We start from the raw sequence: 17,812 nt of genomic DNA, 5'->3' as shown, positions 1-17,812 counted from the left end.
TTTTTTTTGGTTTTTGTTTTTTTTTTTTTTTTTTGGTTTTTCTCGAGATATAGTTTCTCTGTGTAGCCTTGGCTATCCTAGAACTTGCTGTGCAGACCAGGCTGGTCTTGAACTCACAGAGATCCACCTGCCTCTGCCTCCCAAGTGCTGGAATTAAAGGCGTGCACCACCACTACCAGGCCCAGGGGAAGCTTTTTAAGCTGTGACCTTGGTGCCTTCGTTTAGAGGCTTCCAGTGGGAAATTAACTGCCCCTTCGAAGTGCCTTGTACCGTGCCTGGTGTCTGTCAAGCAAGCCATGGGATAAGGACGCCATTATTGTTGTTCCTTTTGAGGTCCCACTGTCAATGAGATTCTATGCCTCAGTTTACCCACAAGAAAAGCCAGCTTTAATTCTATAGGCTTCTCCGTGTGTGGCTACAGCAATCCACCTCTCATTTACTGGGTGCCAGAACTCCCATTGTAGCTACTTTGGCATGTTTCAGCCAGGCTCCTGAAGCTGCCTGCACGGTGCTCAGTGGAGGAGCGGAGAGCACTCAGTGGAGGAGCAGGGAGCACTCAGTGGAGGAGCAGGGAGCACTCAGTGGAGGAGCAGGGAGCACTCAGTGGAGGAGCAGGGAGCACTCAGTGGCAGAGCGGGGAGCACTCAGTGGAGGAGCGGGGAGCACTCAGTGGAGGAGCGGGGAGCACTCAGTGGAGGAGCAGGGAGCACTCAGTGGAGGAGCGGGGAGCACTCAGTGGAGGAGCGGGGAGCACTCAATGGAGGAGCAGGGAGCACTCAGTGGAGGAGCAGGGAGCACTCAGTGGAGGAGCAGGGAGCACTCAGTGGAGGAGCAGGGAGCACTAGGCCTTCTTCTGTAGCTGGGGCCTGCTCTGTTGTCAGAGATGAAGGCTTACTCACCTGAAGGAAGACGTGTGTGATTGGTTGGCCTTACCCTTACCCTGGTGGTCCCATCCTTGAAAGACTGGGGGCTGGCCGAGGCCTTAGGTCAGGAGTCCCGAGAGCGCTCCCGCCTGCTGCTACACCGCTGTCTGACTCTGAAGAAGAGCGCCTCCCCCCACCCCCCAACCTGGGTGTCTTGCGGGTTACAACGTCTTGTCCACACAAAAGCGTTAAGGGACAATAATAAAAGGAAAGGAAAGTGCTTTGAAGCCTTACACACCACTCTGCAAGCCCAGTGGCTGATGGGAAAGGATGGCAGCAAGCCGGAGCCACCAGGAAAGAGGCTCCCCGAAACACTTGGCCTCCCAGCACCCGCTCCTGTGCCCTTGTCGCCCCAGCTTGGTGGGGATCTGAGCCTACCGAACGTCCGCCAGGTTTGCCAGGTCCTTCTCTGTGGCCAGACCTCTGCCTTCTTGAACATCAGCTTCCTTGGGCCGTGGCTGGGAACTGCAGTGTGAGGTGTCAGAAGCTGATCACCTCAGCTACAGATGTGGGGGCTGGTGACTAAGGGAGGCAGCCAGAAATCACTGCTTCGCCAGCCTTGGCAAGATGGGGTAGCGGAGGTGACCTAAGAGCTGCTTCTTTCCCTGGACAGCCAGAGAAGCTGGGTGACATCTGTACCTCCTTGCGCTACGTGCCCACTGCCGGGAAGCTCACCGTCTGTATCCTGGAGGCCAAGAACCTCAAGAAGATGGACGTGGGGGGCCTTTCAGGTAATGCAGAACGCCCGGGTGCCAGTGTGTGGCACCAGTGAGCCAGTCACTGCCCTGAGTCCCCGGAGCTGACAGTAGAAAGCATCTTGCTTGTGGCGGGCACAGGCTTCCGGGTCTTACCTTTCTTCCAGGCTGCCTCTCCACCTCTGAGTCCCTTCCCATTACCCTCTGGCCATGCCCACTGGGCCATGGAGAGGACAGAAGGATTTCATTCTCCACATGAGCGAAGGATGTAGGACTTTTCTCAGGAAGTGTGGGCGGTGGCAGGGCTTAGCCCAAAGTCTGCCTTTCTGCCTTGCCACCAGAGTCGGGGGGTATTTTTCCTTTCACACAGGAGAGGATGTAAGCTCTGCCAGCTCTGTTCTGGAGGGGGGTGCTCTGGGTTTCAGACTTACCTGACAGTGAAGAGGGCTAGCCTGTGCTACAGGATGCTGACAGGGAAAGCATACTCCCTCTGCAGAGCCTCCTCAGACGATAAGCCCTGTAGCCGGGATTTGGCTCCATCTTGGGCTGGTCACTTCCCTTCTGTATTCTCAGATTCTCATCGGGCATAACTGGACGGGGTGGGGGTGGGGTGGGGCAGAGTGCGCTTTGACTTCCTTTTCTGACTCTGGCTTAGCTCAGGCACCTGGCCAGCTAGTCCCCACACTTCCTCACAAGGCCATTCTTAAGTTCAGAAGTGCCTGGACTTCATGCTCTAGGAATCCCTAAGGGTGGCTCTTAACACCTTTCCCCTACCTTGACCTGGATGACTTTTTTGCTTTTGAGGCTTCCTCTCCCTTCTCTGGGCTTTCCAAGGGCCCGGGGCCCTCAGGGTGGACGCTGGTCCGATCCCAAAGTGGCCTTGGGACCCTGGGAAGGTGGTCAGGGCTGAGGAGTCTCTTGGGTTGGGACTCTCTCTGCAGACCCCTACGTGAAGATCCACCTGATGCAGAATGGCAAGAGGCTCAAGAAGAAGAAGACGACCGTGAAGAAGAAGACCCTGAACCCCTACTTCAACGAGTCCTTCAGCTTCGAGATCCCCTTTGAGCAGATTCAGGTGCTTCAGCCTCGAGGGCCTTGGGCTCTGAGCTCACCAGACAAGCATGGGGAGGTAGAGGGCAGCTGTGGAACAGCTGTGCTCCTGTGGGAGAGGATCTGAGTCCGACAGTGCTGGGGTGGGACCCCGGAGAGGACTTTCCTGAAGGGCCCCCATTATCTGAGGAGATGAACGTGAACTATTTAAAAGTCATATAGCTCCTTAATGTATGTGAGGAACACTTGTGTTTTTATTGTGTGTCCACTGACCTCCTTAGAGGCCACTCCCATCCCATCAGGTCTTACAGTTCCTAGAGCGCCGCGCATGCTCCAGTATACCTGCTGGTAGAAATGCAGGCTGCCTTTAAAAAAAAAAAAGTTTGACCTCCATCTCCATGTCCACTGGAACTTAACTGGAGCTGGAGCGGGAAGCCATTCCCTTCCGTATCATCTGCAGCATAGACTGACAGACAAGCACGTGTATCATGGGTTCGGGTCCCACTTCTCCTCTGAATGCCTTCCTGTCTTTGCTGCCTTGCAGAAAGTCCAGGTGGTTGTCACTGTGCTGGACTATGACAAGCTGGGCAAGAATGAAGCCATCGGCAAGATCTTCGTGGGCAGTAACGCCACAGGCACGGAGCTGCGGCACTGGTCTGACATGCTGGCCAACCCCCGGAGGCCCATCGCCCAGTGGCACTCTCTAAAGCCAGAGGAGGAGGTGGACGCACTCCTGGGCAAGAACAAGTAGGCCACAGGGGCTGGGGCCGCTTGCCCCCCGAGGACACTGACAAGATCCAGAGCTATCAATACCTCAGTTATGCGACCTTAGAGGTTTCTTCATTTGTTTGCGGTGTGTCCTGTTTTTTCCTTCCTTTTTCTCTTTTTAAAGACCAACTTCCTTTTGGTGGCTGCGTGAAGGGAGTCCCCTAGGAGGTGGAAGAGAAGCCTGACTCTGTTTATTGTCCCAGGAGCTGTCCTTGTGCATGCCCCGTCCCCTCCCTCACAGGTTCACACAGGTCTCGCCCCAGTGAGGCCCTCTGCTGGCAGAAAGTCAAAGCAGTTCCTGCTGTTCCTGGGTTTTGGACCAACAAAATGGTAGCACATACTGTTTCTCAGTGTCAAGGCAACACAATGGCCAACGTTGTGTGTGTGTGTGTGTGTGTGTGTGTGTGTGTGTGTGGTGTCCGTCCTTCCATCCATCCGTCCATCCCTGCCTGCCTCTGTCTTTGAGTCCTTCTCTTCATTTCTGGAATGAGCCTTGGACAATGAAGCTGTGTCAAAGGAGAAATCCTTCTTCAGGGACTCCATGATGAAGAAAGCCGGCTGCCTAAGTGGGAGGCCTGTCAGCGTGTGAAGAAGGCCCAAAGCCCTGGTCAGATGCCAGAAGCTCTCAGAGTCCTTGTGAAGGGCCATTTGGAAGGCCGCGCGCGATGTGGTACTGGATGTGTTCAGAACTAGGACCAAAGCCTTCATGCCATCAGAGACTTCCCCCTGTCAGTCATGGCTTCCCCCAGGAGTGTGGTTTGGGGGACATTCATGGAAACAAACTATTCACTGGATTGGTTGGACTCTACCAGGGACTGCCCGCCCCAGGAATGCGTTCTTGTTGACAGCATCAAACGATGAAGAAGCAGGAGTCCCATTACCCAGAAAGCCTAGAACTGAGCTCCTGGAACTTTGCCTCCTCCAGTGGGAGGCAGACGCTTCCTCCCTCTGCGGAGTGCAAGGGTACCACGTCATTTACATTCACGCACCGTCTTGCTTTTGCTTCTGTTTCTCTTTATGTGTAAGTGGAGAAATCCTGTCTTGAAGCCAAGCACTCTGCACAGAGCCAGAGACCTGGGAGAGGAAGCCTTGAGTGGTTAGGCCCCTTGAGGTCCAGGTAAGGAGGAGATGGCAAGGAGGGGAAGCGTGGACGGCTAGTGAGGAGCTCGCAACTCCTATTCCTGACGCCCTGGGCCCAGGGGCCTCCTCCATGATGATGGCAGCTGGAAGGACCCAGGCAGAACTGTGGCCGGGCCCCATCCTTCCATTCCCTAGAGGCACTTTTCTCTGAATGTCAGGAAACAGGGCATTCATTTCCAATGAGTGCTGGAGGGAACCTGCTAAGGTTTCTACCCTGTGTTCAGTGTACCCTTCCCGATCCCTAACTTGTCCCCAGTATTGATAAAAAGCCATATATATGTTCGTCAGGCTGGCACTGAGTAGCCTTCCAAACCTTCAGCCTGGGTAGGGAGTTAGCCCCCACGTAGCCAGAGGCTCCTCCTTTCCCGGCTTGCTTCCCTTGAACCTCTCAGGCCCTGTTTGCTTACCACAGAGAATACACAGCTTCCCGGAAGCCCGGGGGAGGCAGGACTTGGCTCTGCCCATCCTGTCCTTTCCGCCTCTCTTAGGTCTGATGGATGGTGTGGTAGTTTGGAGAGCCCAGCATGAAGAAGGTGTCTCTTAATTTTAATGAAAATGGGAGATATGTGGGTTTGCTTTGCTTTGGGATCTAAGTAGGGAGTGAGTTAACACCTCTACCAGAAACAGACTGTGAAGTGAGGTTTGGCCTGCCTGTCTTAGGCCCTTGGTACATGGGAAGTTCTGTACTTTATACACTCTCTCTGTGTGTGTATCCTAAACACAGAAGGGCGGAGGACTCTCACAGGATTGTGGGCTGTAGTCCTTGGGACCAGAGGTATGGTCATGATAGAAAATTGTAGGACAATAGGGTACACTCAGAGTCCAGGTGCTTGGAGAGTACCGGGGTCCTGATTTGGACATTGGAAGTGTTTTCTCTCCCCAGAGCTGTGGAACTTTGGTGCTTTCCCAGGTCCCTCCCTGCACTGGCTCTTCTCACCCGCATTCCATAAACCTCATTCACAGGAACTCCCTTGCCTTTCTTCCTGCATTCTTCCAGCCCTCCCAATCCACCTTTTAACTCCTTGGCTTCTCTCCTGTGAACCTCCTTCATAGACCATAGTCCTACCGCACTGCTCACCGAGGAGGCAGGAACGGTCCCTGTGGCTTTAGTGTCCCCGGCCTTCCAGACGGGCTGCAGCTCATTTCTGTGGGCAGCCCCCGGGGCTTTTTAACTCTGATCACTAGTTTGGAGCCAGCATGGATTGCCGGGAGTGGTTCCTCCCCAGGCCTAGGGTTGGTCCCTCACTAGCCACCCAAGCAGATGGCACCTGTCCAAGTGCAGGAGCCAGGCAGGAACATGTTGAGGCATCGGTTTTCCTGCACCAAGGGGCTGATGTGACCCGAACTCCAGCATAGCATTCCAAACCTTCACTGCCACGGGGGGTTATTTCTGGAATGTCAGGGTGCTGGGGCATCAGCATTAAGTCAAGATAGTCAATGTTTCTGGGCTGGTGAGGGATTCTGGGTACTTCTGAGGCTGGAAGTTTTCAACCCAAAGAGAGGAAAGTACTTTTAGAGTTGGTTTTTCTCCCCAAAAGAGAGCTTAAGACCATGAAAACCCAAACCCAATCCTACTCAGAATCTGGGGGTGCATGTCCTCCCTGGATGACTCTCCCAGAACAGGAGTAAGCTCTGGGGTGCTGTGGGCAGCTTTTGAGCCATGGAGACCAAGGCTGAGGCCTGCAGAATGGGGAGCTCCAAACAGCAGGCGCTTGGGTTGAGGATCAAGGGTGAGGCCCAGCCAGAGACCCCATCTTCTTTCTCCCCAGGAAGCCAACAGAGATTGTGTCTCTGCAGAAGTGTTCTGGGATGATTTTGCTGGCCCGAGGTTCAGTGAGGAAGGTGGGAGGGTTTTACTAGAGGCTTCTTCGTAAAAGTAGCTTTATAAACATGCCTCCATTCTACTCGGAAGGGTGGGGGGGGTGATAGCGAAGAGGAAGAAATCCCTGCCCCTTTAATGTCATATGTCAGTTCTTAAGAATCCCGGGTCCCCCAACTCTGTAGGAGAGCCCATCTTTGAGGGCGGACACAGCGGCAGTCTCCCCCAAGTTAGGAAGACTGGATCCCCCCCCCCATCCTCTGCACACCTCCTGCTCTGCCTTGCTCCTACCGCAGGCTGGTTGGGGTCTTTGTCAGAGCCATGGGTAGCAGCAGGTGGCCCAGAGCCCCATAATGGCTGCCAGATTTGGCAAATACAAATACAGGAGGCTTGGTTAAACTTGAATTTCAGATAAACAAATAATTTTGAAGTATGTCCTATGCAATATTTGGGACACACTCTACTATAGAGTGATTCATTGTTTAATGTGAAATTTAAATTTAATTGGCTTATCCTGTATTATGTTTGGCGCTGTACCCTCCGGCTACTCCATCCCTCTTTTTCTTCAGTCCCGGGGGCTAGAGGTTGGTTACCACAGATTGGATTTAACCTGTTTTTTGAACTGCAATATTGAAAAGGGGACACTGTGACTTGAAGCTATATGAATATACTTTATTTTTTAAGCAACAACAAAACAGGAAACTTCTGAAGCCATTGAGCCTCATCTGACCCCTCCATGTGCATTTAGTTATATATTATAAAAGAAGATGCTATCTATAAACCTATGAGCAGAATCTTGTTTAATCAAGATGCATGTCTACAATTCTGTAAATAGCCGCATGGCAATGCTGAGCGTCCCCTTGATCTCCCAACCCCAAACCTGTTTTACAGAACTGGCTGCTCCTTGATTTTATGTTGTGTAAAGTCTTTGTCCTCAGTCCCACCCTACGTCCGCTACAGGGAATGTCCAAAATGGGAGACAACGCTCTGGCCCCGGTGCCAGCCTTGCCCGGGGAAGATGCTGGAGGACACTCGCCCCGAGGCAGGCCTGCTACACATCTGTCTGCAAGGCTCACCCTTGGGGCACAGTGCACTGTGTCTAGCCTGTGTCTGGTGTCCTGTTGCTTTTATGTTCCATGTGTGTGGCGTGGTTCCTTTCTCCCCACTGTCTTGAATAAACTGAAAAGCCATAAAGGGGCCTCCTGCTGGAGGCTGCCCCTGACTCCTCCCAGGAGAACCCCCGTCCCTCCAACTGGCTCCCCACAGAAAACTTGTGAAGGGCTCACCTGTCCGTTACCCTCTCTTGCTCCTTTAGCTCGGTGTCGTGAGGACAGATGGTGTTTCAGGGCTTCTGGTGGGGTCCCAGGAGATGCCCCTGGCTGCCTTTCTCGGCTTAGGTCTGATGGTGGGACTCAACTCAACCCTGGGTAGAGGCAGGGCAGCGGTGTGACTCTGTGGCTTAGATACCATCTTCTGAGGAACAGTCAGAAGCCTAGCCTGTAGTCCGGGGTGAACAAGGCTAGCCCAGCCTACTTCTTCCTGAGCTGTCAGGGCCCCCAGAGAGCAGTGGAGGAGCGACCCGTGGGGAACACCGAGGGCTGCCGTGGGTTAGACTTTCCGCCCGCCCTCCCTCTTTGGTCTGGCAGTGCCACAGGAGCAGGGTGGCCCTGCGAGCAAGGTGGCCGGTGTGGTGAGGAGGGGTGACTCAGAACAGGGAACCCTGGGCTCTGACCCTCACATCGGCTCCCGGGGCAGCCTGAGCAGGCATGCAAGTGGTAAGCGTATGGGTAGAGAGAACGGGAGGGGCACGGGCACAGGGCTCCCCAGGAGGGCAGTCACGGGTTACTAATCCAGGGGACCTCGGGCAGAGTTGGGCAAGTGTACTGGGCAAAGCCAGAGGCAACAAGGGGACTCTGCCATTTCCAAACCATGCTGCTTGAGCACGCGCAAGTCCCAGGGGCCTTTGGTCTACTGGCATGAAGGACAGCGCAACGGGAGCGACCATTTCAGTGCAGACTGGGGTTGGCTGGAGTGTCCCCCCGCCCCCCACTCTCCACAGAAACAGAAACTGGGAACAGCGGCAGGGAAGTTTGGCAAGGTGGTGGGAGCAGTGAGGGGCCTCAGTTTCACCCCAGCTTTCCTCAGCAGCCAGGAGTTTAGGGAAATGACCTGGAAGTCTGACCACCCTTCCTGACTCCTGTTCATCTAAGGACTTGATCAGCTTTCTGAAAACCCTGGGCCCCGGAACTTTCAAAACCGGGGCTGGGGCGGAACCCAGGTGTGCCCACGCCCCCTCTCCCCCTGGAATGCACCGGCCCCACCAGGAGCCCTCCCTGTCTTCATAAGAAGGCCACGTGTAGCCCTGCCCTCCCCCACCCTGCTTGGCAGTGCTCTCCATCCCTGTGTGGACTCTGTTCTTGTCTGATCTCTCGTCACATTGTTATTTTGTAACGAGCTGCGTCTCCTTATTAAAGAAACGAGCTGAAAGCAACCTGGGGGCGGGGAGCATTTCTCCTTTTCTTTTTTTTTTTACTGGGGAGGGGAGAGTTGTCCACGTGGGTCGGCAAGGTTGGGGAGGGAGGTGAGCTGGTTTTGGGGTCCTGGCCCATTCTCTTCTGGGTTCAGGGGAAGGGCAGGTGGGGTTTCTGGTGGGTGGTGTGTACACGGGGCCCACCCTCCTGGGAGGACAAGGGCTGTCCCACAAGGATGAGTTCCCTCCAGAGGACCCGAGCTTAGGGGACAGCCACAGTCTGACCCTGACAACAGGGGGGCTGCTGGTCCCAGGGTGTAGATGTTTAAAAAGTGGAAACTACCAAGTCCCCGATCTTGCTTTATAAAAAAGGTTGTCTGTCTGTGACTGATGAGGCGGGGAACCAGGGACCAGAAAGGCTTCAGAATGTTTAGGGACAGAGTAGGGGGCGGCATGGCCAAGACCAGGAAAGGATGACACTCTTTTATTCCCAGCCCCAGAGTCTGTCACTTGTCTAGGACCATCATGCACTAGACTTGTGTTTCGTGTCCGGTCCAGATGGCCAGGGGGCGGTGAAGGCGGGTGGGCAGAGCGCCCGAGTGAGCTGGCAGGTGTCTGGCTGCCTCAGTCCCGGACGGAGGCCATGGGCTAGGTGGCCTGGCTGTACAGGACCAAGAATGTGGGTGCCTTGCCCTGCTGCAAGGAGGTACCAGGTAGGCTGGCACTCGTGACCAGTGGATGAAGCTGGCTCCACAGACCTCACCCAGCCAGCAGCAGTGACGTCTGTGGTCCAGGAACCCCGTGTGTCCGTCATGTTTTTGCCTCTGCTCTAAGCCCCAAGGCCAGGGCCGAACTCTTCAACGGTGACATCATGCCTATTTCTTCTCGCTGCTGGGTGACAGGGGGGAAAGAATCTTCCCTCCCTCCCCAGTCAGTGACCACGGATTTCCACTGGCAGAAAGCAGACCCGAAGCCTGGCTGCGCACCCCAGGCCTGGCAGCAGCCTGTGCGACAACTCCCTGAGCTAGGCTCCTTTCCTGTGGAGTTCAGACCTCGAATGACCCCACAGAAGAAGTTAGCTTCATCTGCATAGTTTAGAACTAAGACGTGAGTTCTGGATCTCCCGATTCAGTGACCTAAGGAACCCTCCCTCACGCAGTGGAGGCCCGAGGGTGGGGCTGGGAGCCTGCAAGGGCCCAGCTTCCCTAGGTAGGATGGATGTTAGGGTCTACCAGGTGGGCCACACACCCCTGCTTCTCACCTTCAAAGAGACAGGCACCCCTTAGGCACCGGAAACCCTGATTTCTTCTCAGGATTGTTCTGAAACCTGAGGCTTTTCCTTGGCCAGTCAACCCAGGAAATCTGTTGATGCTCCCAGAGAGAGACCTTCCTGAGGCAGGGCAGGTGTGACTTACAAACCTGTGGCTGCCCATGCAAAGAGACTTCTAAGTCAGTGGGAACAACTGGGGGCCGCCTGGTGAATGGGAAGGTCTGTCAGTCTCACGGCACAAAGTTAAAACACAGTTTTATTTGCTCATTTATAAATACTGATGTGTTTACAGGCATCATAGATGTGAATATTATTCCCAAACTTTCAAACACAGAACACTTAATACCATATAATAACAACCAGTAAAGCAAATCCATCCATCTTAGGGTTGAAAGGCCACTCAAAGTTGCATAAAAATACATTCAGTTTACAAAGCCAGTCTGGCTTCCCCTGCCTCAGGAGCCTCCTCCAGGTGTATTTACAGTTGACTGAAGTTAATCCACACAACTCAGCTGGAAAACAGCTCCATTGGGTGCGTGAAGCGTGGGGGAAGGGCGGAGAGAGGAAATACAAAATGCTAGCGCTCAAGTGGTGATCAGGATCAGGGAAAGGACTCAGGGAAGAGGGAAACCGACGCCAAAGCCGGGCTCTGAACCACATGTCCCTCCAGGAGGGAGAGGCTGCCACATGCACATCACTCCCTCTTCAGGGAAATCTCGGCTGTGCTAAGGTCAGGCCAGGAGGAGGCCCGACCTGCTATTGAGGGCTCAAGGGATGATGACTGGTAAGGTGGGCGTGTTGGACGGGCGCAGTCTCGGAACTCTTTCTCCTGTACCCACTCCAGTGCCTTTACCTACAGTCACTTTGCACTCCCATCCTAGGATAAGCTGGAGTCCGCGGGAGGTCTCCCGAGAGCAGGGCTGAGAACAGCACAGACACATGACTTGGTGCTGCTGGCCCTGAGTGTCCCTTGTTCAGGATGCCACTCTGATCCCAGCTCTGGGCACAAGAGCATGCCCAAGGCCTCAGGCTCTTAGGACTCTCACGGTCCAGCCTTTTCTGGATCTTCTCTCCCGCCCGGCTGAGCGGCTGCACTACACAAACTAGTCCAGCCCGTGCTGGGGAGACACTTCTGCCTTACACGTGGGGACCAATCACATCCTCAGGAAAAGACGGAATGAGTGTCTCAGACACAGTCAGTCCTGCGACGGGAATCATCCAGACCCATAAACCAAACCTTGTCTCGGAGAGGCTTTGAAAGTGCAATGGGGCTGGATGGGGCGGGGCGTGGGGGGGGGGGAGAAACATGCTGTCAGCGTTTGAAAATCCTCCAGGCCTCTTGGCTGATTAATGGGAAACCTCTTCCCTTAAGCACCATGGAGTCCAAGCGTAGAAGCGAGGCCTAAGGAGTGTGGCAGAGGGGAGGGCAGGAGGGGAAGGGTCCTTGTTTGGAAGGACCTGCACCACCATCTTGACACCTCAGGGGCCACCCAAGTACATTTTTATTGGAAGCAGTAGGGGAAAATTTAGAGGAGAAATAACAAAATGTCATTCTGGCAGATTCCCAAGCTGGGAGAGAGAAGTCCTTTGGGAAGTGGTATAGGAAGAGGAAAATAGACAGAGTACACTTGGCTAAAATTGCTTTCTGAGTTCTCATTTCTAAACAAGAAAATGCCAGAGCTCTTTTTGAAAGCTCCAGCCTGGCAAGTGTGTGTGTGTGTGTGTGTGTGTGTGTGTGTGTGTGTGTGTGTGTGTTCCCAGACTGGAAGAGACCCTCACATTGCCAAGTCTTCTGAGGTAAGGCCGGAACACACGTCAGTAAAGCCATGGGCTTTCCAAGTTCCCTCCTCCTCCACCATCTAGCTAGCCAGTGGGCACCTAGGTACTGGGCTGCAAGGCACACCTCAGGACAACTGTGACCCTTAACCCCAGCTCTCAAGGAGCCATGGATACACCTTCCGGCTGCCCTCTGGTTTGTTGGGAGTCCAGTTGTTTTTCCTCAGCCCTCAGAGACCACTTCGTTCCTCTGTAGCTGTGACAGTGGCAGCCTCTGGGCGATAATGGAGTTGATCTATTTTTCCCATCTCATCAGAACACAAGCAATCAATAGTTGTCCCTGACAGAGTTGACTGCTCTGAGCAGTGTCAATACCCATTAGGAAGGCTGATTAAAATCTCCACTCAGCCTCAGCTGGAGCTGAGGGATGAACTCGTGAGACAGAACGCACTTCCAGGTGCAGAAATCTGCCTTCCTTTCTCCCACTGCTTACAATCTCCACCCTGTTCCACATTCAAAGACGCTGCCTCCTCCTTTACCCTTGTAGCACGCAGGCACCCACTTCCTGGGTTTGGCCCCTTCCTCACCTCCAGCCCTGGCTGCAGGAGTCTGGCCAGGGCAGGGCACCATTCGATGCCATGTGGTTTGTGGCTTCTGTAAACAGCTACAAACGCAGTGTAGCATCTCTTGTGAAAGACCACCCCGAACAGCTCCAGAGCGTCCCACTTCTGAGACTCGGCCGAAGTAACAGCTGTGGTCTTCACTACAGAACACTTGCTGCCCAAGGCAGAGTTCAAGACTAGAAACCAGCTGGTGCCAGTTGAGTCTGCTGCCTGGGTACCAAGAAGCAGTGCTGGTCACCTCTGGGAGAGGTGGCCGAGCAGGCCTCCAAGCCGCAGCTGGTTCCCTAGTGACACACTGCTCTATCCATCCCCCACCAGCTCCAATCATCACCTCTTCAGGTTGGGAACATCTTTACCTCACCACCAGGAGGAAAAGCAATCACAACATGATTCAATTGCTCTCAGCGTTAAATTCTCTTTCCAACAGGGAGGAGGGGTCAGCCTTGGCATCCTGATCTTAAACAGCTTGATTTTGGGAAGAAAACAAGACTGATCTTGAAAATTTGAAAAAAAGCAGAAATCTAAGCATCAAAAAAAAATGTTCTCATTTTTCTAGAAATGAATAAATCACAGAATTTTAAGCTCAATGGGACCCTAAAAGATTATCTTGCCCAAGGGTTACAGCTAAATAAGATGACCCTGGACTCTCTGTAGCTCAGCTCTGTGCACCTTGTCCTGCCTCACGTCCTGGGTTGAGGGAACTATACTGTTTGAGGGTTTGCACCTACCTTCAGAACAGAAGGGCAACCGAGATGTACCTATAATTAGGCATGGATCCGGGCAGGGCCCACTTCTGAAAAGGCATGGGACCATGGACTAGAGCCTCCCCATCCTGAGGGAGGACAGTCCGGAAGCAGCTGACAGATGTTTTCTAGAGACCTCTCTTCCCCAGGCTTCTGGTCAGCGAGGCCTCACCTCCTAACAAGTGCCAGCACTGTCAGTACTGAATACTGGGTGGAGACAGTTGTCTCTGCTAGGAATGGCTGCCAAGGGCCTGACTTGGAGGGTTCCTCCTTCATTTCTGGTTTATGTACTCTTTTGTAGGCCCATAGACTCCACTCCTGTACTTCCTGGGCAGAAGCCACCTCATCCAACAAGGCTTGCGTCTAGAGGGCTGAGGACTGGGACAGAAGCAGGGAAAGCGGGGTGAGAACATGCCCCACCCCACTGTTGGACAGAGCCAGGAGGGTCTAGGAAATGAGAACAGCCCAGCTGAGCACTCAGTGGACTGAGAGGGCCCGGGATCGATCTGTTCTTTAGATTCTTTGGAGACAACACCTTAAATGTGCTTCACTCTTCCCCTCGAGACGGGGGACTGGGAGCCAAAACTTCCCGGTACTGTCTGGAAGGGCTCAGGAGCCCCAGAATCTCTGGACTGGCCCAGCTGTTACTCCAAAGCTGTCAAGTGGATGAGAACATAGAGTGTGATGTGTAGTGAGAACATTCCTGTCCCCATCTGAACTTCCCAGGCAGCGCGGTCTGTGACAGGGCTGAATCCTGTATGGCTACCTGCTTGCAGCGGTCGGCACGCTCCAGCTGTGAGACTACTCACAGGAAGCCGCTGCCAGGGAGACCTCCCGTGTGAAACTGGCAAGCAACAGAGGAAAGAGACCAGCACCAAGAGTCCGGGCTGGCCACGAGAGGGCCTATGTCTTTCATGGGGGCTTTCAGTCAATGTCATTTTGAAGAGAACAGATTCACTAATAAAATTAGTGGCCTAAAAAGAAGTGCCTGGAATTACCTATGATCATTTGTACTATGGTCTTGGCTACAGAGTCCAGTACTCCTGAGACTGAAAAGCTTATAAATAACTTGCCTTCCTGGCAAGAGGTGGCGTCTTAACATGGAAAGCCACGTACAGCAGCAGGCATTAATGCCAGTTTGTGAGTTTTGAGAACCCGTCCTGACACTTCAAAAGGCCCACAGGCATAGAACTCTGCAATACCTTTTCCTGGTCTACGAATGGAAGAAACTCACAATGTTTTCCTAACATCTCATTTTCTCTTCCTAAGGACAAGGCAGCAATCCCCAGTATCCTAGCCACTCCAGGACAATCAGTTGGCTAACACTTTGTTGACATTTCCCCGCAAGAAGAGAATGCTTCCTATACAGAAGACAGGTCCTTCTCACTGTGGCTCAGTCCTCTCTAAGATCTGGGCTCAGTGCTCCATAATAGAGTGGGTTGAAATGGAAAAGAGAATCTTGTATGTGCTCAAAGTGTGTCAGAGTGAGCATGGTCCTATTCTGTAACTGGGACCCTGAATTACAACTTCTGTTTAAGAGCACATGAAGTCTGCAAGGGCCACAGAAAAGGACAGTGCTGTCCTCATGAAAGAAAATAACAGAGGTAGTGTTAGAATGGTCCACATCACTGGCAACCCCAAGATAATGAGGTTTTAAGGACCTGTCCTTTAATGTGATCCAAAGGACAAAATGTCTACAGAAATCAAGCATTATCTCCTCAACACTGGGTCATCGATGAGAACTAGTTCTTTAACTATGTGCTGGAATCATGGGATACTCTAAAGACTGAGACACGGCAATCTAAAGGGCTGCTTGTGCCTAGATGCTAGGAGATGGTAGTCAAGATGTGACAGGCATCAAAATCATGACATCTGAGGAGGACTGAAGGGACTAGAGAAGTAGAGACCACCACCCATCCATCTTTAATGTGCTGGGCAGGCAGGGAGCAGGAGACCTCAGCTTCTGTTATAAAAACTCTGGTTATTAGAGGGGGCCACCCTTCAAGTAATAAATGCACAGCTACCAAAGGCTGACCACAGGTCAAAGCTATGGTAGCAGAGAGGGGTCCCAGAAACACAAAGCAGCTGGGCCAGATGTACGAGCCTTGCTACTCTTAAAGAGTCTTCGGGGCTGGATGCACGTCAGCCTCTTCTGTCTCTCCCCAGCAGTCACTTCTCCTGTCGGCTTCCAGGAAGGGCTCGCTCTCTCTCCCCAAATGTGACTGCCGCCACCTCACAGCCTAAGCCCAGCGTTCCAAGTGTCCTCACATGCTCTCCAGCCCGTTTCCATCCCTAGTCTGGCTCCCCCCTCACTCTCCTCCAGGCCTCCTTGAACAACTCGTTCCTCATGAGGAACATGTACACAAGTGGACAGGGAAACAAAGCCACAGGAAGCCAGGCCAACTCAAGTCTTCAGAAGCCACACTTCCTTCTTCTTGAGAGGGTCTTGCTATGTAGCTGGCCTCAAATTCTGATCCTCCTGCCTCAGCTTCCTGAGTGCTGGGATTATAGGTGTATACTACTATGTCTGACTTGAAGAGTCCAGAAAATCACTTTGTGAGCAGACAAGTGGGAGATGTGAACTACGGGCTGACCCTTCGGCCATCCTCCAGCTTTGCTGGGACAGGGGTCATGGGTCCAAGGCAGCAGTGATGATTTTCCACAATGGGCCAAAACAGCTGAGGTCAGGAGCTCTGTTTCAGCTTTATGCCATCAGGCTGGGTGGAGAAATCATAAAAAGACAGAAAGAAAAGGAGCAAGAGAGTCCGGGGCCATCTAAGCCGTGTAGGAAGGGGGAAATGGGGTTCAGACCAGCCAGGGCAGTTCTAGCTTATTGATAGAAAAGTTAAAACGAGTCAGTCCCTGAGAGGTGAATATCAGAGTCACAATCACCTTGGACTCTACACAACAGCTCCAGAGGCAGTCCAGAGAGCAACTCCACACTCTGTCCTCTCTCCTGGCACCCCAGATAGGATCCTGGGGGGGCCACCACAAGACTCACCTATATCAAAGGACAGCGGGTCAGTGTAAAGGCTATGGGTCAAAGCCTTACATTTTGTACCGAAACCAATGTGGACAAAGCAGCAGAAAGTTGGGGGTCCACAGCTGAGCTTAGTGAAGCCCTCAAATCTTTCTCCAGACTGCTTGAAATGGTCACAATCATGCTTCAGTTAAAACTGTCAGAAACTTGGGATAGAGGTGCGGGGGCAATGGGACACAGAGTGTAGAGAAATGTACAGTGCAGAGTGCAGAGGAGGTGACCGACGAGGACCAGAAGGGAGGAGCCGGGAAGGAAGGGTGGGCAGCAATGCTGTCCCCTCCTCCAGATCTGACCTCCTCTATTTGGACAGTTTGCTGATGACTCTGATCAGGGCACCGTTTTCGTCTTTCAGCCTCTGGTTGTCGGACTTCAGCTCTGTTAACACCTGTGGCGACAGAGGGGAGGTGGGGTTAGAGCCTGGTACAATGGCCCTACCTGCCCAGGCTGAGCCCAGCAGGTGAGCAGGGCCCCGAGACGGCTGTGATCAGTTGTTACTATCCTTTTGCTTAGGGATAAACCCCCTCGGTCTTCCTATTTACTGGGCTGGAAATGTGAGTATTCGGGGAAAACCCAGCTCCTCGCGGTCTCTAAGCCAGCTTCCCATTCCACATAGCCTATAGTTCTAGTCTACTGAGCCGGTAGCTATCTGCAATTGTTCCTGCCCTTGAACTCACCTGTGGCCTAGAGAAACTGGGGAGACTGCCCAAGTATGCTGGTGAGGGCATAGGGGAGAGGTTCAGCAAGGAGTCAGAGAGACAGTGACCTTTGAGAGATGAACGTCTCTGCTTCACACCCCATAAAGAACCAAATGCAAGCTGAGGAACAGAACTTGGCCTTTCTGCCACATGCCAAGATGACCAAGGTCATCCTGGTGCCTTCGGTAGCTAGAATCCATCCAAATTCTCATTGGTCATACTGTACACACACCTATTTTCAACATTAACATCCAGGGAACTGACAGATATGGCCAAGACCCAGGGGGCTTTCCCAATGCTTTGGTGGACGGTGTTAGAATAATTCTGGCAAACAGAGGCTTATGGAAAAAGGGATGGAGTAAGATTCCATCTGTCAGTTCTTCCACTTAGAACACAGCACATACTGTTGCTCAACTCAAGGAATACAGGAAGAGCGAGTTCCAGCTTGGATACCCAAGTCTTTATTATGTGATCAGGCACTTTGACAGACATTCGGTATATCTGAAAAATCTTAATGAGGTACAGTTCCTGGGTGGGCCTTGCTGGGAGATTGGGGTTAGACGGTAAATACATTTTCACAAGGAAGGCTCCAGGAATCTGTATCCTCATTGTCATGCAGACACCCTTTCTTTCATTGATCAGTCATTTCAACCTTCAGGATCCAGACAGTAAGCGAGGCCTCCAGAAAAGGGTGGCCTGGGCTCAGGAATCATGGCCATGTAGTTCAAGCTCTGACCATTGCTATTAAACTAGAGAATCTATAATGCACCTGAAGAAATATGATCTTTGTTTCCCCAACC

The 17,812-nt window shown here is 52.9% G+C and overlaps 2 protein-coding genes across 8 annotated transcripts in view; one reads left to right on the top strand and one right to left on the bottom strand.

The window, feature by feature from the left end:
• Window positions 1-8,886, top strand: part of Syt2 (synaptotagmin 2) — a 112,675-nt gene extending 103,789 nt beyond the window's left edge. For both annotated transcript variants that reach the window (XM_037211395.1, XM_028876634.2), the window contains exons 7-9: window positions 1,537-1,654; window positions 2,560-2,693; window positions 3,213-8,886. In XM_037211395.1, coding sequence (XP_037067290.1) covers window positions 1,537-1,654; window positions 2,560-2,693; window positions 3,213-3,419 — 459 coding nt within the window. In that variant the 3' untranslated portion in view covers window positions 3,420-8,886. The remainder of the gene's footprint in view (window positions 1-1,536; window positions 1,655-2,559; window positions 2,694-3,212) is intronic.
• A 1,487-nt stretch (window positions 8,887-10,373) lies between these two features.
• Window positions 10,374-17,812, bottom strand: part of Ppp1r12b (protein phosphatase 1 regulatory subunit 12B) — a 216,566-nt gene continuing 209,127 nt past the window's right edge. For 4 of the 6 annotated variants that reach the window (XM_028876626.2, XM_028876628.2, XM_037211393.1 and 1 more), the window contains one exon: window positions 16,619-16,702. Coding sequence is in view for 2 of the 6 variants with exons in the window: in XM_028876629.2 (XP_028732462.1) it covers window positions 16,616-16,702 (87 nt within the window). In the remaining 4 variants the exon portion in view is untranslated. Of the gene's footprint in view, window positions 16,703-17,812 lie in introns of all 6 variants that reach the window. The other 2 variants (XM_028876629.2, XM_028876633.2) reach the window with 1 other exon arrangement.

This window comes from Peromyscus leucopus, chromosome 15 (assembly GCF_004664715.2).
Source record: "Peromyscus leucopus breed LL Stock chromosome 15, UCI_PerLeu_2.1, whole genome shotgun sequence".
Classification (NCBI taxonomy): domain Eukaryota; kingdom Metazoa; phylum Chordata; class Mammalia; order Rodentia; family Cricetidae; genus Peromyscus; species Peromyscus leucopus.
This window is presented reverse-complemented; position numbering and strand designations above follow the sequence as displayed.